General features: G+C 34.9%; 1 protein-coding gene across 3 annotated transcripts in view; it reads right to left on the bottom strand.

Annotated features, from left to right (window-relative positions):
• MLLT10 (MLLT10 histone lysine methyltransferase DOT1L cofactor) overlaps positions 1-24,121 on the bottom strand; it is a 130,059-nt gene that overhangs the window by 82,664 nt on the left and 23,274 nt on the right. For all 3 annotated transcript variants that reach the window (XM_061468291.1, XM_061468288.1, XM_061468290.1), the window contains exons 5-8: positions 12,697-12,806; positions 5,731-5,834; positions 3,180-3,273; positions 1,224-1,319 (exon numbers count right to left, since the gene is read on the bottom strand). In XM_061468291.1, the coding sequence (XP_061324275.1) occupies positions 1,224-1,319; positions 3,180-3,273; positions 5,731-5,834; positions 12,697-12,806 (404 nt within the window). The remainder of the gene's footprint in view (positions 1-1,223; positions 1,320-3,179; positions 3,274-5,730; positions 5,835-12,696; positions 12,807-24,121) is intronic.

Below are 24,121 nucleotides of genomic sequence, written 5' to 3' on the forward strand. Positions count from 1 at the left end.
AAAAATCCATTCATGTATTTGGACAAAACATGACCTGAAATACGACACTGGTGAAAAACTAAGCACATTAGTCAAAATATGGCAAATATTTTGTAAGGTTTTTGGTAAGGTAGTTCTGTAGTCTGTAATTCAAGATTGTTTTTTTTTCTACCAGTGTGTTACTAAGAAAAAAAGATATGCCAAACCCCCATACTTTTCTTAGTCATAAATTTAGGTTTAGAGGTACAACCACAAGACAATGCAATCTCTTCTGCACTACCAAATGAAGACAGAACTATTCTCCTACACCATTAACCAGATATATAATTACCCAAGAACACTGGAGATACAACATCCATCCAAAGTGGAAATAAGCTTAAAAAGCAAATCAAATATTAATGAGACTAAGGGTCTGAAGACTGACATTTGTTATGCAATTTCCTGTCACTATAAATAGAGCTCTTTCATACAACACACATTTGGTCAGTACATTTTCTGACTTCAAATTTTATGTAATGATTTTGAATAATGCAAAACTAAGTCTACCCACACCCACAGAAAAGTTAAATCAGCTGTATGGGATATATGCTGGTGACCACTTTTGCGTATTCTTAAAGGGCTAAAAAAGAGCCAAAGCAAATTTGCATTATGGTGCCACTGTCTGTTATCAGTGGCTTTTACATGACAGATTTCCAATAGACAACTATTAAACCAGCAGTACTAAAAACCCTCACAGGAAGATTCCCAGGTGAATGACAAGATATTTGCCATCACAGTGGGCTTGACCACTAGTACCAGTACGATATGTTAACAAGAGATGCCAGTTCTTGGGTGAAGAGAGAAATAATGGGTTCAAGGATACAAAATCAGACACACCTGTTTAGCAGCACACTTGCTAAAATGTCTACCTCTGTTTTTCTATCCTGCCTAATCACGCTACCCAAAAAATCTCTAATGGAAAAGTAAAGCAAAGGAAGCTGCATAAAACAGCCTTCCCAATAGATATGTTTCAGTGTGTATCCCAAAACGGATGATAAACAAGAATAGGAAGGTGCATGTATAAATGCACCTGAAGATGTTTCCTCATTGGACACTTGTACCTCTAGTTTACCACCTGTGTCATTTATTATTCAGTGCTTCAGAAACAAGATTTCTTTCAAGCTTTCCAGCAAAACTTAAGTTTACCAGAAAATGCTACTATTAAGCAGATGTGCCACATAATTAGCAACGACAAATCCACTTACTTTTTTCTCCTTCTCATGATGTTTATCCTGAGAGTGAGAGGAAGAATCACTTAAACTTTGATCATATGACCTATTAGATCCCCGTTTGCTCTTTTTCTAAAAAGAGAAAATATATTTATGGATAGAGAAAAGGAATCATTTGAATAAATAAAAAGCATAAAGCATTTCAACTGATAAGATGCCTTACTGCTTGAAGAAAAAAAAACAACTCAGTCACTGAAAAACTTACAAATTCAGAACAATTAACAAGCCTACCCAAAGTAAACCAGGAAAAAAGCCTACGCTTGTATCAGCTTTTACACCTCCACAAATTGGCAAGATATGTTTTCCACAAAGAAAAGAGATAATCACTTTTTAAAGGTTAAAAGACGCTAGACACATTTTCAAATATGCGTAACATAAAACAGAGAAGATGCTGCTCAGATGAGTTATCACATGAAGCCACACTGCCACATGCCTGAAATGCATTGTAAGGTGGCTGTTTTATGGCTTCATGATTTATTATTCAAGTGATCCAACTGAAGTATTTTCAATAAAATGGTTTAAAAAATAGGATACAGAATGTTACAGTCATGTATGCATTTAAAGGTGGCAGACATAATTGCCCAGTCTGGGACTGCAAAAACTTCATGCTATGTCAGTGTTCGAATATTATTTTATTATAACTGAGGTAGCATTACAAAGACACTTCAGGTCAGTGCTTTGCCAAACAATGTTTTCAGTGGTATAGCAGATATATGCCACCCACCATCTTCTGTAGTAAATACTAAACACCTGTATTTTACCAGGCATCAACAGTCACAGTAATCCTAGAAGAAACACTAAAACACTTTAAACTATCTTGTCAGTCTTTACTGTTCTTAACTCTATAGCTTCGTAACGGGAAGCTAACTAATCACATGTCAAATACAGTTATGTCTTCATCATTAAACTTGCCTTTTAAATATACATATATGCATATTAGCTCAGGATAATTAAAAACCTTAGCTTAGTAAGGGCCCCAGAAAGCCCTGACTTATTTTCATTATGAAGCAAATTCATCAATATTCACAAGAGCACAAGCTTATCTTCTAGAAAGCTAAAACGGTGCATTGGCCTTGTGTTTTTACCTCAATGCAACCTACTCAGAAGTCACCCAAGTATTCACCTTTTTTAGCAGTGAAAACAAGTAATCAGCAAGTTTAACTACACTTACAGCAGTATCTGTACTTAAGTTGATATACTAAAATTTTCATAATTCAATATTCATAAGTAACATTTTTAAAATATCACTAAGTCCTTCAAGGCCACACACTCACAACACATACACAGAAACAGATTCCTGGAATTATCAAACTGGTAAGAAGTGATAGGAAAGACTTCAGAATTTGATCCAAAACCTATTGAAATAGCGGAAATTTCAAAGATTTTTGTTTGTTTAAAAGATAAAAATAAAAAATATCAAACCTCAAGTCACTTCCTCGAGGTTCTGTTTCATTGTTTCAAAGAACTTACAGGCAAGGAATATCTAACTGGCTACACAGTGAGCATTAGAACAAGAGGAAAAACCCTTTTTCCTTTCAGCAGCAAAAAGAAATGGAGGGCTTCTTTATCCTCTAATGTGCAAGATAGCAAGTTAATATATTCAATATTATTCTAAAATGAAATAAATTCCTAGAAGCAAACTAATTAAATAGCAGAAGAAACAGTACAGGAACTCAAGATAAAAAAAAAAAAAAAACAAACAGTAAATGTGCATTCTATTTCTGGCAAAGGGGAATGACCCACACATCTAGAAAGTAACCACTTAGAAAAAACATTTTCAGCTAGTATTTCTGTAACTGTGATTAAAAACACTGTTTTAATGAGACACAATCTACTTTCTGAGCTACATAAAAATATTATTTCTAGTGTTAATAGCAATTCAGAGAGGAAAAGTCAGCAACCTTTTTTTTATAGAATTTAACAAATACGTACCAGCTTACTAAAATGGTATTTACAGTAGCCACAGTATTGGACGTTATCTGCACCATTGCCTTCTTCTTCACAAAGAAGTCCTGCAAACTGTGCACTAAAAATAAACCAAACAACATTCAAGGAAAGTAATTTTACATCAGCTTGCACCACAGTATCACAGCTGATAATGTATGGATACTTATATCTGCATTTAATAGGAGAGATTTCCACACAAGTGACATGCAAGCACATAACCAACCTTTGTAGTTCACTGAAAAATATGTATAGCTTATACTTTGGCCTAATGCCTTTTTCATAGTCTTTAAGCCACTTACACAAGCTTACAGCTTGAAAATCTACATTTATTATGCAGCTACTTCCACAAATGAATAAACCAAGCAACTTGCAATGATACTTAGCTCAAACTGAAGCCAAAAATTATCTCTGGAAAGAACAGTTTTTAACAAAACATACTGTAGATCCAATAGATCAGAAGACATTTTTCTGAAGGTACATACATCCCTCTCTGCTTTGCCAGGAAAACAACCTTTTTTTTTAATAGGACTTCAATGATATAATAAATAATATTTATCGGTTTAAAAGACTGTGGGAGGCTAATTTCTTTAAAAAGAATGAGACATACAAGTTTCCTTGCCTAGGCTAGTTTATTACCTTACTCTACTATATTTTTTCAATCAAATTTGGTTTTCACCACATGCAATGTCAATTTTTCTTGTCAAAACCAACTTAAGACATTGAAAAACAAACTATTCAGTTTGATTTTCCATATAATTTTCATTAGCATGATAATGAAATGTTACAGTCAAAATTACGCACGGGAGTATTGAAATGAAAGAACAATATATAAGGCAGCTTATTTTCACTGCTTTTTAAAATCACTTTCCCCTTATTTATACTTTACGTTCCTGGGCAATCCAGAAATACTGCTTCCCAAATACATGTACACCTACAGCAGATGCCAACTCAAGACAACATTTAAGAGGATATCTTTAAACAATAATTTATCGCCATACAAAACCAGACGGACTCAAGCTCATTCTTCCTTAGACATTAGTTCTGTTAACCTAAAACTGATACACCTGACCCTGGATCTCTGCCTTCTGTAGTTCTCACATTTTTCTTTCATTTTTTAAATATTACAGAAGCCTCTCAGTATCCTCAGTCACAGTAGTCTCTGTCCAGGTATAATTTTATAGTACAAACCTCAGGGGTTTACAATCAAAAAATCTTAAGAATTGGCAATACAGTTTCATTTTTAACCTAGTTCTCATGTACTTTACAGCATTCACTAAAAACAGGGTTTTCAAATTAACAAAAAAATTGAAAAGGACTCCTGTATGCCTCCAAGTGTTTGAAAGAAAAGAGACTGTCATCCAAAAACTTGGATGTATACATTTATTTCACATCCAAGTAACCTCTTTACATGGTACACATGCTTTGAGGAACACAATCCATTTGCACCATAAAAAGAATCTTGACATTGATACATCCAATGAAAAATTAGATGCTTATGAAAGCCTGCCAGATAGTCAGGTAATTGAAAGAAGGGTTGCCAAGAAAACAGTGCCTAAACTACAGTATTATATCCTTTAAGATATGCACAAGACTTTCCAAGTATCACTTGATGGCACTGAAGAAAATACATTTAAGTAATTTAAGTAGGTGTGCAAATACCACTTCCCTGACTAAGCTGGTCAAGAAGCAGCATACTGAAGCACTCATAAAACAGACGGGTAAATCCACAGATTATGTAGCTAGACAGTCTGTGTAAATCTGCTATCTATCTACTGCAAAATAGCTTCAGCTGAATTTGAAAAAAAACAAATAATGCCTGTAAATTTTGGTGTGAAACTCCTTTTGCTTCCTTTTACCTGTTGACATATGACTTAAATTAATTATCCAGCCTCTTTAGAAGTCCATAAAGTGAGACAAGCATCTCCTCAATGCCAGCAAGCCTAAATATCTTAAAGTAGAATCAATCAGGTAGCGGACATAACTGTTTCTTCAACAGCTACACACGAAACCTAAATCAATAGTTCAGGATAGATGTGTACCATTTAGATAAAACCAGCATGGTGAACTGCATCCAAATGTTTGGAAATATGTACAAGAAGGGGTGAGTCTAGTGCATGTTTACGTATAACTCAGCAATTTTTCCCCACTGGGAAATCTGGTAAATCACCAGAATTAAGTATCAAACCAGCAGGCGTACAATCTCAAACATTCCCACATCCTATAAAACATCATCTAAGAAAAATAATTTAAGGAAAAAAACAAACCACTAAAGCTTATTCACACGAGGACATGGCATTGAACACAACCCAAAGGAACATTATCAGAAAGCTTTTGCAGCTGACAAGAATTGTCTATGCTGCTCCTACTACATTGCTAGCAAAAATTCTGTATTATAATAAAGTTAGGTATTTCTACACAGCCCACTTTATTACATTTCTTTACTCAGAAATAACCTAAATAAATAGTTTATTCATTACATTGTGTGCACTGATTCTTTCTGGAACATCAGAGATGTTAAATAATAAATTATACTTACCATGTTACATGAAAAGCTTGTCGACATCCATGTTTATTACATGTCATACAAGCACCAGTGGCTGCTTTACTTTCTCTGCCTTGTTCATCACAAATATAGCATGTCTATCAAAGAGAAAATACTTAACATGATAAGAAGCATACAAATACATTTTGTTACAGATTCTTGGGTGAGAACTATTGGATTTTGCAGCTAAGCTTATTAAGAACTTCTTTTAAAAGTCTAACTATGTATGTTTGCAGGAGATCAGCCAGTAGATACTTGGGATTCGTGTAACGCTTTACCAACTCTAACACAGTACAAATACTAATTTATGTAAATTCTGTATCACTGTTCAACTAGCCAAATGGTTAAACAGCCAACAGTTAACTCGCATTAAGCTTCAAAATTTTCCTTGCTTTCAAGTTTTTGTTTATGCCCTCTTAGGTTACAATAATTTTCGCATTTGTTTATCATTACCTGTATTGATGGCATTCAGAAACATCAAATTAGACTGAGTGCCCAATGGTACAAGATACCATATGATATACATGCATACATCTACAAAATTAAATGCAGAAAAACTGCTAACAAAATTTTATTCATACATTTGGTGTAAAGTCTCAAAGCATGCTTCAACAGTCATATGATGCTCAGTTATTTTAATTAAATAAGTTAACAGAACTCTGTTTTAATTTCAGCATGATTTGGACAGCCTCATAAATAACTTAGAAACTAATCAAGCAAGAATCCCCTGTAAACAAAGCTTAAATTAGTGTATCAAGCCCATTTCAACCTCAAAAACAAGCTAGAATGAAAACACCCTGTCTAGTACCTGACATAGCATTTCTGTCAATTTATTCATTTGTTTTACTGGGATAGTGTGGCAATTTGTAATATTTTCAAAAAGTTGTCAGTAAAATTGAAGTTAAAAAAAAAAAAAGACAAAAAGAATACACAATTACTTTTTTATTTTTTTTAACCATGAGGCAAATAAATGTGGATACATGCTGTATGGAAGCTCACTATTGTACTAGACATCACCACAATCTCTCACCAGCACTTCAGGCAGATACATCAGACAAAGCCAAACCTCTTCCCATTTTTTACTGTCCTAATTACTGAAATGCCATTTAGAGAGATTTTATCGTATCACATTTACGTGTAAAATTTAACAGTTTAAGAGTAGATTCGTAATGAAAGTATCCTCCAGCACTGGACCAGTCAAGCATCTGTTTAAAAATGAGAGAGAACCTTGCTGAGGTAACAACTGCCAACAACACACTGCCACCTCTGTAGATATCCCATTACAAGATCTTAGATGAGAAAAGAAAAACTTCTTTCCCTCCTCCCCCGCAAAAAATTGTCTATATTTAAACTGTAACTGATTTATCGCAATTGTGTCACAACCTCCCTTCTGTGAGGCAAAGAATGAGTCGAATAAATAAAAAAACATCAATCATAGGAGGTAGAAAGTACAGTTTAAGAAAAATGGACCCTGATACCACTGAAATAAAAATATCAAAAGAATATAACACAAAACCACTATTACTTGCAAAGCCATGAGAATGAGTGAAATTCTGAGATCAGAACAACCTTTTACAGGTATTTAGAACAACATTTAACATGAAATGTCAGCTAACTAAAGCATTTTTGTTAACATGCTGGGCTCTGGGGTAGGTGAGTCATTCTTGTACAGTTTCCGCAAGACTTCTAAAAAGCATTCAACCCAATAGCTAATACAGCCTAAAATCATACCCTAACATTTGAAGGATCAGAAAGGGGATAATCCTACTTAATTCTTTGCCTTGCTCCCTTTGTACATAAAGGTAGTGCATACAGATAATTCAGTTGTTTGACAGGGTCTGAGACTGGCTGCTTTTTAGCTTTCCATAACATGACCTGACACATTTCAGATTTTAGGAACAAACAAGGTCATGATCTATCAACCTCATCTGAGTAACTATATTAAGTGCAAGTAACTTCAAAAGTAAGGTACCTCTATAAACAGAGAGTTCAACAGACCCCATAAAACTCAAGCTCCAGTTACAGTCCTGTTTTTTCAGAGTTCTGCCTTAAGATCTGTAATTTTTTTCCCCACTGAACTCGGAAAGAAAAGCAATATAAGCATTCCAGTTAGTAAGCATGTGGTTTCAACACTACATACTGCACGTGTTTCTGGACCCCTTCAACCAATTTACAGTAAAATGACTTAATTTTTTCTGAAAATTATAACAAACTACCAGCTACATTATGAACAAGTTTAAACACATGGTGGACTGCTTACCCATTTTCACAAGCTCAGTGAACTTCTATTCTTCCTACCATAGTCATGAGAAGTATAAAACCTGATTCCTAACCCTCCATATGAAACAGGGCCAAAGAAAGTTCATCTTCCTGTTCCAATATGGAGGGTAAGTTCTCTCTAAAGCTGAGCTTCTCATACTTCTACCTTCTCTTAGACAAGAAGCCTGAGAACCTTTGTCTGGCTTTCACAAAGCAGGAAAATAAAGATTTTCATGCATTTGCAAATCCATGCAATTGCTACATCCCCTCTGAAACCTCTGGAATGTGGAAGTGCAAAACTGTGTGTCCCACTACCTAAAGTAGAGCTATTCTTCAGACCTCTTAGGGAAAGAGAGTACCTTAAGACTACTCCAAACTCACTGGAAAATATGCAAATCATTACACCAGGCTTTTGACTCAGCAAGGAAATTTTACCCAAAAAAGGCAACAAATATCTTAGTTTCTTTAAAGTCAAAATACGTATTTTGCAATACTGCCTTTACGTTCCTGTCAGTATTTTTCCTTTGAAGATTCAAAATGTAAACCTTCTTCCCGAAAGCCTTGACAGAAGGGAACATAGGACAAGAAATACCTCACAGAACAAAAAGTACTCTGAGAAATTGTTTACTCACAACAGCTACCCAACAGCATTGCATGCTTACAGAATCAAATCTAGGAGTTGTACGTAAACTTCTCATTGTTGCAGCAAGTACTGAAATATACCTAACAGCTGCCTTTAATACTAGGCAGATTAAGAAACTCCAAATGCACTTATTCTTTAATCAGTTCTTAAAAGAGGTTCCTAAAAGCAGTAATTATATTCAATTACCACATACTTTCCAACGAACCTGAAATAGACAAATAAAGCCCACATAAAATAAATTGGTACAATCCATGCATAACCACCCAGGAATAATAAACATTTACTAAATAGGAGAGCAACTACTAGTCCATTTGGTTTTGGAAGTGACTGTGGAAGAAGAGCTTTTCTGTTAGTTAACCCGCTAAGCAAGTCATTCAGTGGATTCATTAATATGACGGTTTTTATCCCAGAAGCAGGTAAACTTCAAGGAAATAACAGACAGACACCTTGATACTGACAAGCCCCATGCTTTGGTGTCTATGTTTCTTCTTGCATTTAAGATTACTGTACTTTACAATATTACATATTTCACAGCGTTCAATAAAGAAACAAGCTCATAGAAAAAACTGTGTAAATTAAGTACTATCTCCTGGCAAAATGCCAATGGTGTTTATTATAAAGACTACAGTATATGTTCCCCTTAGGGTAATTTTCATCAGCCTCTATTTTCCTCCAATTCCATATGCTAAAATTCTGTATGTATCCAGCCACACACAGAGAATTATTGAGGACTTCACAGAAAATAAAATATTTCTTAAAATCATCCTATTTCAACCTGAGCTGACAGACAGAACGAAATTAGCATTAAGCCTCTCTAAAAAGAGAAGCAACTATAGCCACTTTTTTTTTAATTACATGTTTACATTTGTTCACAGTGTGCAACAAATGTTTTAAGAACTGTTTGCCATACCTACCTCTCAAAAAAACAGCTTTTAGTTCCCATTTCCTTCCAAATAGATATAGGCAAAGTTAAATACTTTACAAAGTTTCTGAACTTTCTTTAAAAAAAAAAAAATACAATTTATACCGAACAGCAAGGACAGTAGTGTATGAAATTATTGCAGGCTACCTGAAAAGGGAATCAGTAGTTGTCTTGGTTTTGGAGTATTGTTCAAAACTAACCTACTCGGGAACTAGTGGCAGTTTAGCCACAGCAGCACCAAACTTGGCACTGGCTACAGCCTTATCAAACAAGTTGGGAGAGTACCCAGTTGGCAACTACTGGCAACTGTGCTGTTACGGCTAGACTGCTGTTGGAAGTGCAATTAAATTGGTTTCAGGAAGTTTAATGCAGCAACAGCACTACACACATTTCTTTGATTCCCCTGAAATCCACAACTACTATCAGTAAAGATAATAAAATAGATATTAATAAATATTATTATACGTTATGTTATATTATTATATATTTATATATTAATATATAATAAAAATATTCATTTTCTGTATCTATTTATGTATAAAGACTGCAAAAGCTGAGCTCTATAGAAACAAAAAGTAATTTCCAGGCTAGGGATGGTACCCCAATCCTTAACACTTCTGATACAGGTCTCATCATATTTTACAATATACTGTAGTGGCCTGTATAAGCCATTATAAATATAAAATAATAAATAAAAATACATATAAATATGTAAGTTGAGTTTGGTACTGCTGTGGCTAAACTGCCACCAGTTCCTGAGTGGACTAGTTTTGAACAATAACCCCAAACCCAAGACAACTACTCATTCCCTTTTTGGTAGCCTGCAATGATTTTATCCCCTGCCCTGCTTGCTGTTCAGTATAAATTGTATTTATTTAAATTATACTTTTTTTTTTTTTTTTTACTTTTTTTTTTTTTTTTAGTTCAGTATCTTTGTAAAGCTTTTATTAATTTTGGAGGAAATGGGAAATAAAAGCTGGTTTTTTTGAGAAGTAGATTTGGCAAACAGTTATGGTCAAGCACTGACCTAAGTAGTTTTAGGCTGACTGTTACGGAACATGGAAAATAGGCCCAAATCAGAACACCCACCAAAAATGCAGAAAACTAAGATGTAGACAACATCAGGAACTTTTATCTATATCCTCTGTATGGCACTATTAATTAGCTAGCAAGCAAAAAAATTCACGGTGAATTCAGACCAACAAAATGCAGACTGGAATTTTAGCAGTAAAAAATAACTATATATCATGTATTTGGAACGAGAAAATATCAAAAAAGGAAGCAAAAAAAGTTGTAACAAAAAGGAATTAAAGACTAAAGACAGAGACAACCAAAGGACTTTGAGAACAATATTAGAATACTCAGGGTACATTTTTTTTTAATTTACAAGGATTTATTCATCCAATCAATGAAAATGGTGCAAGATAAAACAGAATCCAAAGTGTTCCACAAAATCTTTGAAGAATATTAGGGAAGAACCACTAACAATAAAAAAAGAAGTTATTACTACCACTCGATGAAAACTGAGAAAACAGATGTGCTATTGGCTCAGGGTTGAGGAGAGAAGAAAATAAACTCATCTACTACAACAAATCTGTACTGCTTTGTGTCCAGGCACAAAAATTTTATTACTTCTGCACTTAATCCTACTGTTGCATGCACTTGCCAATGCAGAAGAAAGCCAACAGTGAGAAGCCTACACAGATGCTCAGGTACTGTCTAGTGAGAAAGCCTGACAAGAACCTAGATTTTTACTTCAGCTTTTTCAGATACAGCAGTATATGATGGGCAAAATATACTGAGAGCAACTGTAAGAATCTGAAACAGATAAGGAAAAGACCAAAGTCTGAAAAAAAAAAAAGAAAAAAAGGCTAGGAATTGACCTCAAGTCGCTTCAGGTGTGGCTTAGATTGGATATTAGGAAAAATTTCTTCACCAAAATGGTTGTCACGCATTGGAACAGGCTGCCCAGGGAAGTGATGGAGTCACCATCCCTGGAGGTATTTAAAAGACGTGTAGATGTTAGGGACATGGCAGACTTGGCAGTGTGAGGTTAATGGTTGGAATCTATGACATTAAAGGTCTTTTCAAAACTAAATGATTCTATGAAAGAGGCAGGGGTGCATGGTGTAAATCAGAGATATAAATTGGGGAAGGGGAGCAGCAAAAGAGAGAGGTCACTGAAACAACATGAACAGGATTGGTTTCCCTGTAGGAAGAACACAAGAGGTGATACATGTCTTTTTTCCTTTTATTCTTTCTTTCTTTCTTCCCTAACACAGCCTATTCATCCTTTACCCCAGTGTCCACCAAAAATAAAGTAAAAGAAAGAAACTAGAGGTAAAAGGAACAACACAAGGAAAATATGTAATCAAACTAATCAGAAATTCCATTTGCTGCCTACAGAAAGGAAAATACAAAGCAGAATACACTTAAATCAAGTGAGGAAGAGGTAGCGCAAATGAAACAAGTAGAAAAATATGGTTACTGATATAGAACATTAATAAGTTATTAATAACTTATATTACTTTGCTTTGTGCTTTTTGTCCCTTTTTTATTTTTAAATAAAGTATCACTGTGGTTTAGAGAACATTCCATCTCACTGACACTTATTTAGAAGGAGTTCTATAAGGAAATAATCCCACTAAAGTGAATACTGTTTTCAGAGGCAAAAGTCTGTAAGCTTTTGCCTTAATATATTAGCATAGCTTTTCTTCCTAAAGGAAATGTCTATGAACATGCTTGTGTTCATGTCAATACTTAAACCAGTATGACTTACTGGTAATTAACAACAAGATTTCAAATAAGCTGTAATAATATTTTAACCTATGGGAAATATTTCACATTCCTTTCAAAATAAACTGTTATTCAAAAATCACAATATTTTTAATTAACAAAACAGTCCCTAATCTGTAAAGAATAATGAGACATGGCAGATAACCTTACAGCTTAATTTAATAATAGCTTTCTTAATTCTTGAATTTATCATAGTCATAGCAGAAAACATACAGCATTACTGCATACATTTATGAATTTGACATGAACTGCATTCTAAGAAGTGTAGTTTTAGATTATTAAAACTCACAAGTCTTAAAATAAACACATTAGATATAGATAAAAAGACATATAATTATACCTTATTATAACGATCATGAGGAACAGACTGCAACACGATAGGTTCCATTGTAGAAACATTTGCAAACTGCACCTCGGGAATGTACAGAGCACAAACCACATGAGCCCAACCTACAAAAAGTTATAATTGCAATTTTAATGTTTTCTAGAAGCTCAAAGGACATTTCAATTATAATACAAAGAAGCTTTTATAACACTTTTTTCCACAAACTGTTTTACCTGTTTGGAATGTTACAGACATAAGTTACTTTAGTCACGTTTACATTTCATTTTATATTATCCAAAGTTTAGATAAGCTGTAATATATTTTTAAGTTTTTTCAGTGGAGAATTTATACGAGTAATACTCCATGAAATCCAGATACTATTTATACAAACAGCATCATACAAACTGAAAACAGGTTATTTCTTTAATGTCTTGGATTAACATAGTCATTGCATAAAACCTATGCAAATTCCTGCAAAAGGGAAATATCATCTGAACAAACTAGTATTCATGCAAGCATTACCATCATATAAGACTTCTGTGTATAGTTTTTATTTAAACAAAGTCATTCAAATTTGATTAGACTCCTATATAGAAAGAAATTCCAAGAGACATATACCCACATCCTCCCTGTAAAAAATCTCTTCCTTCTTTAAAGGTCAGGCCAACTCATTTTTTCATAGGAATATCAACTCCTACATCCACTCCTGTTCTAACTCATTTACTTGGGATCATCAACAAATGCTTAGTTACCTACCATACTGTGCTTTAACAACATTTCAAGAAGTGAACGTTCCCAATTGTCTGACATTTGATTTTATGCGGGAGAGGGAAAACACCAATTCAGAAAGAAACCAGCTAATTTTAGGTCCTTTTTCTAATACTAAGATCCTGAGAATTGTCAGTTTGTTTCAGTGGAGGACAGTTTGCCTTAACTGTAAGTTTAGCAAAAGCTGCTACACAGCTAACCCAACATATTAATATACTGACACTAATGACAGGATTAGAGTAATATCACATAGTACAGAGCTACCTCATCTGAAAGTGAATTCAGTGTAACTAAGCATTTAGCATTAACTCTGTTCTTCCCTAAAGTCTTTTGTCATAAGATCTTCAGTACACTTTAAAAATTATTATGTATTCCTCCTACCCAGGCTTACCTGCATGCAAATATTAAGGACATAAAATGATAGACTTAAATAATTAGATAACCTGACAGATTATTAGAATAGGTAAACAAAGTAAATTATCATTGTGCAAACGCATCCTGTAACTAAAGATAAATAAATAAAGCCAATACAACAACAAAAAAAAAAACCTACACAGCTCACCATACTGACTCACTGCAGACCTTTCTGTGTTGTTTTCATCTTGCATTTTCTCTTTTCAACTGCTCTACTGAATCTAAAGATTCTTAATTTCTTCATCCAACTGTACTTTGACTCAAACTGAGCTAAATGTTAAAAGTTTGTACTTACTTAGACTAGTACTGTTGAGATTCTGGAATGATATCTGGAATTGCATCTGTGTTTTTTATTCTTTTCTTAAAGCACAAATCTTTTCTAGTTGTTCAAACCAACTGGTATCTCCCTTCCCATTTACTACATTGGCAGTTATAATCTGTATACAAAATGAAAAGTGCACACACAACTGTACAGCCAACATAACATTCTAGCAATTCATCTGCAACTAAGTACAGTATCTGTGCTCCTTCATCATTTTATTCATAATTAGTTTGTAGAATTATTCCACACAGAAAGGGCATGAGCATAAGAGTACAAAAAATAAACTGCCAACTTGAGCTGCTTTTATAAACTGTTCCAACAGACCATTTTAAAATAAACAGTGACAGACAAAAAAAAAAAACAACCAAAAACCTGTAAAACTCACAGACCTGTTTTGTTCTTTTCTCTACCTGACATGTCTTCAGGGAATAAATTTATAAGGAGTTTTCTAAGACTTGCAAAATGCCCTAAACCAGAGTCATCTTACTAGACAGACAGATAAATATTAACACGGTGTTAATGGTGAGTATTTCTCCTTAAATCTCTTCTCAAAAGATTAACTAAAACACCTTTCATCTGATAAAGCCTTCAAACCAGTAGAAGAATTACACATAAACAGATGGCAAATGCTTTTACTACAGAAATAATCAACCCTGTACTCCAGTTACTCTTACTTATAATGAAAAAATATTATGTAAATATACAACATATATCAGAGACATTAAAAGAAAAATCACTAAGCCAACTGAAATTTTAGTAAGTAAAAAATTTTTGCAAGAAACCACTTTCAGAAGTAACTGTAACTGAATATTACTCCATCACTATCAAAAAAAAACCAAACAAACAAAACCTGTAAGCTTAAAGTATTTTGATTTCCAAAACACAGAGCATACATCTAGGATAGCTGGGGGCAACAGCACACATTCATCTTTCATGAAAACAAAACCAGTATCTATATAATGAAATAAATGAAGTACCACAGCACTAAGACACTTTTTGAACAAGGGGTCAATAAGCACCCAGAGAACTGAGGACAAGGAATGGAATCCACTGATTTTCATCTGGCATCTTTAGAACCCAGATAATCTGACCTTGCTGAAAAATCACATAAATCTATTCACAGCGGAGGCTGCAGCACCCCTATGCTACCAGCCTCAAATGCCCACAATAAAAGGAGCCTAAACTCCAGCATGAGCTCCCAGTAGCATGCAGAGATCCCGTACATAACTGCTTAAATGTTCTTTTGTCCAAAGATTAACTAGTGAAGAAATATGAAGTTGTCACAGAGCAACACCCAGCTCACCTGGAAGAACCAAAAGAGGCAGAGCTTCAGCAGCTCTCCATAAAGAAAGAAGAAGGAATGCATTTTTCCATAACAAGTGTGGTTAAGGACCATCTGCCTAAAGGTGTTGTGGAATCTCCATCTTTGGAGAACTCAAGAAGGTCTACTGACTCTTCAACAGAACTTTTCAAATTAAGTGAGGTGTAGAAGATTCAGTCTAGCCATATAAGGAACAGACAGCAGAAAACAGAAAGGAAGAAAACAATCATCATCTTTATGCCAAGCATCAAAAGACTAGTCACTCTTGCTACAAAGAGTAAGCATGGAAGTAAGGACACCTAAAGCAAAAAAGTAAATGTGACAGCTCTCCCCTATCTCACTGATAGAAGAATGAGCTACTAGGACACAAGCAGACCCCACTTTTAATGTTTTCCGCAACTGAGCAGTCTCTTGACTATATAACAGCAAAACACTTCCCCCCATTCTCTGCTCACTTCCTTCTGTTTTAGACAACCAGTCTCAGGCAGAGCAGAGAGCTCATAATCCCAACATTATAAAGTACTTATTGGCAGGTTCAAAATGGAGTGCTTTTGTCTGCTGTTTCTTACTGAGTGACAGTTGCCTACTTTGTCAATAGAGATAATGAAGCATACTAAAAAGACACCCATACAAACTGTACATATACCCCATAAAAATAGCAAGAATTTATAAGGATTTACAATATTTAAGGTTACATTAAAATACGTCTTTTTCAAGTAACTCCAAGACATAAAAATAGTGCTATAAACTTCCTATTTGAACCACCCGCTACATTACGCTTGGTTAATTGTCAAATTTCATCAACAACTACGTATCTCCTACACACACACATTATTAAATCCAGTCCTTTCAAGCTTCCGCAATGTTTAAGCATGAAAAAAACTGTTGTATACCCATGTTTTAGAGTTAAAAAAAAAATAAAAATCCAGGGGCACTGTTCTACACAGTCAATAACATTTTTACATTTAAAACATTCTCATGTTTCTGTTGGAACTGAAATTATCTTATTACCATTCCTCTTGACCCAAAACATCACACAGAAATAACAACAGGATACCGACTTTTCTAAACTGTTACCCAAACTTAGACATTTTTCAATCACTTTTGTTCCAAATAAGTTTATTAAAACCATCTGCATAGACCATATCCTTTACTATTTACATCAATGATAAGCTTCCACTTGCTTTGGTTGTGCATGGTTTGCAAACAACTGGCCACACATTTATTACTCATTTCTTTTAATTTTACTTATAAAATTTGCAGTAATTGCTAACAAACTCTTACTATTCCTGAATATTCCTTACTATTACTGAATTACACTCAAGTTACTTTCACTTTCATCTCCCTTCCACAAAAATTTTAACTGGAAGGGAACTGGAGGAAGGTGACAGGTTTTTGCAAATGCAGGCACTGGCACCTTACAAATGTTTCTGAAATTATGCCTATCCTCTGAATTTTCTCTGATTTTTTTTTTCCCTTATTTGACTATTTTTCAGTCTTCAAGAAGGTGGCCATTTAACATATACGCTTTCCTCAATAATATTTTTAGTAGATCACACTGCCTCGCTTCTTTTAAAACAAATTTACTCTTTAGCTTAAAAACAATAAATGAAGAAATGTATTACAAGGGTTAAAATCAGCCACTGAGTTTGCTTGTTTCTGTGCATTCTTATCAGAACTGAAACTGAAACTACTGGAAAAAAATACATGCAGCTGGCTCCCACATGCTGGCAGATTCACTGCCACTTTTTGCTTTAAATGATCCAATTTTCTGCATCAATGTCTCCATCCAGGTATGGCAGAATGTCATCAGGTTTTGATTATTACTTATTAGAAATAACTTACTGGTGACAGTCAAATTAAGATTTAAAATATTTACTTCCACTCTACTTTCATGTCCAATAACTCTGGGAAATGTTGCCTACCTTTCTGTTAAAAAAAAAAAAAAAAAAAAAAAGAAATCCACTGTTCTTTCTAAGATACATCATACATGTATAGCTAAGACACTTTCCTTTGGAGACATCTTAAGGTACAACTTTAATCAACATTAAAACAACATACAAACCAACTGCAAGATCTACTCCGATAGCAATAATAATGAAAACAGTTTTATCTGATATCAACATTAAAAAACTCCCAAGATCTACTCTGATGACAACAATAATAATGAAAACAGTTTTATCCAATATCAGAAATTGGAAATACATGTTGAAAAGCCTTGAAAGTTTAAACATGTCTTATGAACTTCCACCTTTGCTTTTATTTCCATTTATCCCTCAGAAAGACACACTACTGAGTTTTGTCGATTTTTATATTTCATTCTGGTATGGAAAATGTTTTCTCACCAGCACAGAATCTATCCAAATTTTACCAATCTTCTGCTGAGATTTCAGTAAGATAACTGATTTTTAGGCCACTGAAAATCTAGCAATAAATACATACTTAGGCAGGTATAATTTGAATATACATTATTCATTAACATTTAGAGAAAAAAATCTCAGGCTTCAGAACCCTAACTGAAAATAAATAGTTGATTTGTTATCCCAAGGTAACAAAGAACCGGTAACTCCTAATAATTTCACCATCAGCAAACAAAAGACTGTTACCAACAAAGAACTCTATAACTAGAAGCTAACTCTACCTAAGTAATCTAAAATCAATGAAGAAAATTCGGGGTGATAAATAATATGGAGTACATTACCCATCTAACTAGATTCTTGCCTTTACAACTACCACTTAAGTGTTCAAAGCTTGTTTCACAAGCATTTTCAACTTAATTCACAGTACTTTTAAATTTTCTAGTGCAGAATCTGAAGCCTTGATTTTATAATTTTTTACTTCATAATCAAGTAACAGCAACAGACTTATAATCCATCTTGCCATCCAAATCAAAAAGCCCACCTATAGCTTGTGAACTAACAGGCGCAAAGTAAGCACTATACCAGGGCTACGTCCCACAGTCAACGTTGAAGCTGTGCTGCAAAGCAGTAACAGACTGTAGAGACCAGAACCATGAAGTCACACCAAGATCCAGCCATAGTGCCAATCTGGTCCCCCAAGAGAGCTCTGGGATGCCATCAGCATCTCCTAACCATGCACTGATTCCAGAGTAAAATTTGCTTATGCATTCTGTGTAAGTTCCTGAAGAGCCTATTATACCTCACTAAGGAAACCTTACTTTATTTGTAACTACAGCTCACTCCTAAACCAAGCAAATATATTATTCTAGCATGCAAAAATCTTTATTTGCTGAAATGTTAGTTTCTTATTAGGGTTGCTCCAAGTTATAAATTAAGGATACACCTCAATCCATTTAGGGCTGTCACCGACAGGAAAGCTCTCACCTTACTCCTTATTTTCAACTGTACATCCTTGCACTCCTCCCTGTAGTATAAACTTGCCATGCAGCAGGGCAGATACAATTTTATTCACCTGATTAATAAACTTATGGGAAAACAAAAGTTTGCCTTCCAGTAACCAGAAAATAAGGTGGTAAAATCCACACTAAGTTCATACAATTACCATACACAAAACCATCAGTGCAGAAACACCCACCACTCTTGGGAAAAACAGAGTCCACTCTTCAGCAGAGGTCAACAGCTGTCCTAGATTACATGAAAGTGCACCCTCACAGTAGCCACAAAGATCAGATCTGCTAACAGACACCAAGACTCAACTCTAACCCACTTGGAGAAGTGAACCCAGTGCTTAAGACAGTTACTGTTATTATTTGCCAGAGGGCAAGATGAAGTACTATTTTAGACATTTAGTTATAGGTCTCTTCATGAAGGTATTCCATACACTTTTGTTTTGACCCTGATCTCTCAGTCCTGTAAAGACAATAAAATCTGCAGAATGAAATCTGTCAGTTTAAGTTAGTCTTTTCCTTATCCTAATAAATACAGTTTCAAAGTTTGCTACAGTTAACATGGTCTTATCCACTATCTTGTTATCCACTCCTTTTGAAAGTGAGTAAAAAGGTGCTCACACCAACTACTAGAGCTCTCACCACTGTGGTTGGTAGTCAGCCACATTGGTTATCTTGGTACAAATCACTGGCACACAGAATGAAGGGATAATTTCTGCTTAAAAAAAAAAAAAAAAAGTTTGTCTATGAAGAAAAGGCTTCACCCTGCAGCGTCCTACTACATAATTTCACCAAACTCTCCATTTATCAAAATTTGTTCCTCAACTAAAGACTCAGTACACAAGAAAAATTCACTTTGAATCATCAATCAGCACACAGCAAATAGTTTGGTTTTGAAACAGCTACAGATTACATTCAACTGGTCCACTGAGCAAGCTAATAGCTTTAATAATTTTATCTGGCATGCTATGGCATTAATGATTCTCATCCCCCTCCCTCAAGAAATCCTTTTATACAGCTAAAGGAAGAAATGTCATAAATATTTATCTAAAGTTCTTTAAAAAAATAAATTCTAGTTATACATTATGATTACTAGAAATATAAATAATAAATACACAGCGTGGGCTATATGATGATGTGTTTATATTAATAAAATATTCTGAATCGTTTAACGATTTTTACTGTCTTTCCCAGTTAAAAAAAAAACAAAAAACAAAATGCAAAAACTCCTGCAAATTTGCACAAAAGGACCAGAACATCTCTAAGTACTTCTTGCAAAACACATACATCTGAATGTGTACATATCACATTACACCATCTGCATTCTTAGATGTTAATACCAAGAAAACTCATTGGAAGACTAAACCTGACAGTGAGAGCTGTTGACTCTAATAACAGCAGCAGCAATAAGAAAACCTGGCGTGTAATATTTTTCTAGACTTAGGAGATCCTGACACTAACCCAGCGGATGGGAAGAGGGCCTGGACCATGACATAAACCCACCGCATTGTTAGCTGGCCTTTTCCCAAGCAGCTGCATGAAAGAAGTCTTGGTGAAAAGTCAGTCACACAAAGAATGCTGTTACACAGCATTCCTGATCATCATCCAGAGGAATCAGATTTCAAAGTAACAACTTGTACAGAAAAATCAAGCCTTTCAGGCTTACAGAAAATTGCAAAGATTACTGTAAGAAAACTATTTAAATGGAAGATGAACAATATTAGATACAAGTGAGCAATAAGCTTAAAAACAAGACCACATATTCAGTATTAAGAGAAGACAGAAGAAGTGTAATGCAAAAAACTGTAATCAGTTAAAATGGTCATGATTTTATTTCCTCCTCATTAACTGTCAAAAACCCAAAGGAAATTAGTGCATCAGTTAAGGAAACATAACTGAATTGAAAAGGCCCAAAAATGTCCTAGAGCCAACAGTTCTCAAGTATCCTCAAACAAATGCTCACTTGTTGCTTTTCTGTTTTTCAAAAAATGGGTTTATATTTTGTCCAGCTACCAATCCACACACAAGAGCAGAAAGCTGAAGAAGAGTTAATCTCTCCATCAATAGCCTTCTTTCATATAGGACAACAAATCAATAAGCAACTCAAATACATACCAGTTCTTCTCATTTTAAAAAACTTTTCTATTCAGTTATGTGTTTAAAACCACAGTGGTGCTCCTAAATGAATATGAATGCCGAATTTAGCAAGGAATTCTATCAATAAACATATGCAAAGAAAAAAATATTCCTTTTTCAACTCTGTTCTACTTTTATTATCAATTAAAAAATCAATCAATAAAAGCCAGTAAGTAACCTAACTGAATTTATAGAACTGCAGTCTCTGAACACTGAAAAAGCCTTACTGTTTATGTAAAAACAAATTCCACAAAGTCCACATACAGGGAATGCTATTTTTTTGTTCACAAAACTTTACCACAGCTGTAAGACTGTCACATATACTAGGCAGCCAAAATCTTTAAATATATTGAAAGCTTACTCCTAACATTTCTGACAATCACCCTGATCATAACTGGGCAATGTCCCACTACTCATAATAAATTAAATCAAATGTGTAGCTAAATACAGTCAACTCTTAATAATCTTTTGCATGGATAAGTCACTGACACATAAGCCACAACATGAATATTAGTCCAGGCTACACTCTGCTTAAATCCAACTGTATCGTTTACAAGATCTGTGCAAGTGCAGGAGCAGAATGACCATTTTCACACAGTGTGAAGCAACTGAACAAACACATGTGATCAGACCTTAGCTGCTTCTTTTCAGAGTCAGTTCAGGTCTCTGACAATGGAAAGCACAGGATGGACACTAAAGCAGATTAGGATGTGTTCTGATCAAATCCAGACGGAATTATCTCTCTGGGCTCACTACAGGTTCCAATTACAGTGACAGCAGCCACCATCACCAAGCCAAGAACCGATAGGCATCTGTGTACTTTCCAGTGGACCAAAAAAGAGTTACAAGCAACAAAAAATGCCATTTGGCTCTTCACACGAACTCTTTAGTTCTTCCAGATCCAGATACACCAGCAACTTGGTGCAGAACCAAATGCACTGAGTTTCCAACATTAAGAGGAACATTTCCAGAACACTGAACCACTTGCCTAGTACAGTCACTATTACCTAGGGTAACTGAACTTCCCCTATCCCACTTCACCTCCAATAACCCAAATAGCCAAGAGTTAACTATGGCTATAAAAACTGTTAACACCTCCAAATGTAAATTATCCATGTCTTCTGTTTCCAGAGCAATCGCAGAAAACAGTGCACTCAGTTTTAAGAACATTCTTGAGGCAAAAGCCTTGCTAAAATCAACACTTTCATTCCAATCTCAGGATCTGTCCTAGTTTTACAGTAATGTGAATATTTAGGCTACTGAAAATATTCTGTAATTAATGAGAAAAACCTGTACGAAAAAATGGTGACCCATAATTACATTACTAGTCTGTGCTAAAGAACTCTAAACCATACCGTAATCATTATGCAGTCTAGAGATTTTATGGCATTATTTACAGCAAATCTGTTTCTCTAAAATTTCAGTCAGCTCTGGTAAGGATCATGTATCATTTGGAAGACATATAGAGAAGGGGAAAGGTGATGGTCAGTTCTCTGTACAAAGAATGCCCAACCAGTCTGGGCTCCTTCATCCTGAAATGGACACAAAAGAAGAATATGACAGAGGTCTATAAAGCCAAAGAGGTTACTGGAAAGGTGAACTGCTCTTTGTCACTTCCTATCACTTAGCAAGTGCCAAGTGGCATCAAACAAAGCTGTGAGGTAACAGGTTCAAAACAAACCAGTGTACATCTTGACACACTGTAGAGATCAACTGCAAAATGCCTTGCCACACAACACTATGGACACTAAACCTTCATACAGAAGTGGTTTTATTTACAGTATTAAGAGTACTGCTCCAAGAATGCTGTGTTTATGGCACCACTGAAAACTGCACTTCTGTACTTGCCACACATGATACTGAGGAACACAGCATTAACCCTCAACATCTCTACTGATGAGCATGAGCAGGGTACAGTAGATGCCTTCAACCCAAACTGTAAAACTAAAGTGCTAATCTCCAGAAAGTCAGATAAGCAGTAACAGGCCAGTAAAAGGCAAGGGAGCAGGAAGAAGAATGTACATAAACGAACCTCATGCCACTTGTAGGGCAGGGGAGGGAGGGAGATAAAAACCCACAACACATCAACACAGCCATACCACACACCACCATTACTATTTTCTAGTCAGTCAGTCAGTAATACTTAAAAAACAACATGAGTTTGACTCACAAACTACTTTGTCATATGTATCTTATAGTGCCCCAGAGTTCTTAAAGGCAAAATAACATCATTATATAAGAGCTATAAGATTAGACTGCTTTGAGTTACAGTTGTAGAACTGATTTAAGATAGCTAATATACAGGCTGTTGATGGAAGAATAGTCCTGGCCATTCCCCTATATCAGGATTAGTATTGTCACCTGGGTCAGGAGACAGATTATTATTTAGCTGAAGAGCAACCCAGGGAAAGTGGGGAAGGAAAAAAAAAAAACAACTTCTAAATGCTAGTACCATCACAAAGGAGGAGGAAACAGTGCATAGCAAGGACCCTCCACGCAGTAATAGCCTCTTACTGCAAGTTAAGAACACTGTGGAACCCTACAGTAAAAGCTCAGTAGACCAAAAAACATTAAAGTTCCTGACATAATAGGAAATACAGTACCTTCAACACCCAAAACACATTTCTTCACGTTATTCAAAAGCAAATATCCAGAAGACTGTTAACAAAAAAAACCAAAATAACAACAATCTACAGCAGCCCACCTATGCCCTAAACTATCTGCATATTTAAAACACTGCACTCTTTTCTGGCTACAGAGTAATTACTTGTTGCCAGAAGGAAGGAGGAAGCTTAACTTCCTATCAGTGACAAACTGAGTACTTTTTTCACAGGTTCTGAAAAGCTGAGACCATTTAATTATCTCTATACTTACAGAAAGGCTCCATAATTACCAGTTTCTAAAGCTGGGTCCTTACAAGGTTTTATCACAAACATTTGTTTCAAGATTTCTTCAGGAATACCTGCATCTTTTTACCACTTCCCTTGGCCACAACTGGTGTAACAGCATTAAAAAAAATATTCCAAGTATTGACCTACTGTAAATACAATTTTATACTGGCAATCCCATTATAGGATCTTCAACATTTTTCCAGAAGTCTTAACTTTTCTGG

Source organism: Pezoporus flaviventris, unplaced genomic scaffold, assembly GCF_033815535.1.
Source record: "Pezoporus flaviventris isolate CSIRO_AGI_PZ_B2104156 unplaced genomic scaffold, CSIRO_AGI_Pfla_v1 ptg000047l, whole genome shotgun sequence".
Classification (NCBI taxonomy): Eukaryota; Metazoa; Chordata; class Aves; order Psittaciformes; family Psittacidae; genus Pezoporus; species Pezoporus flaviventris.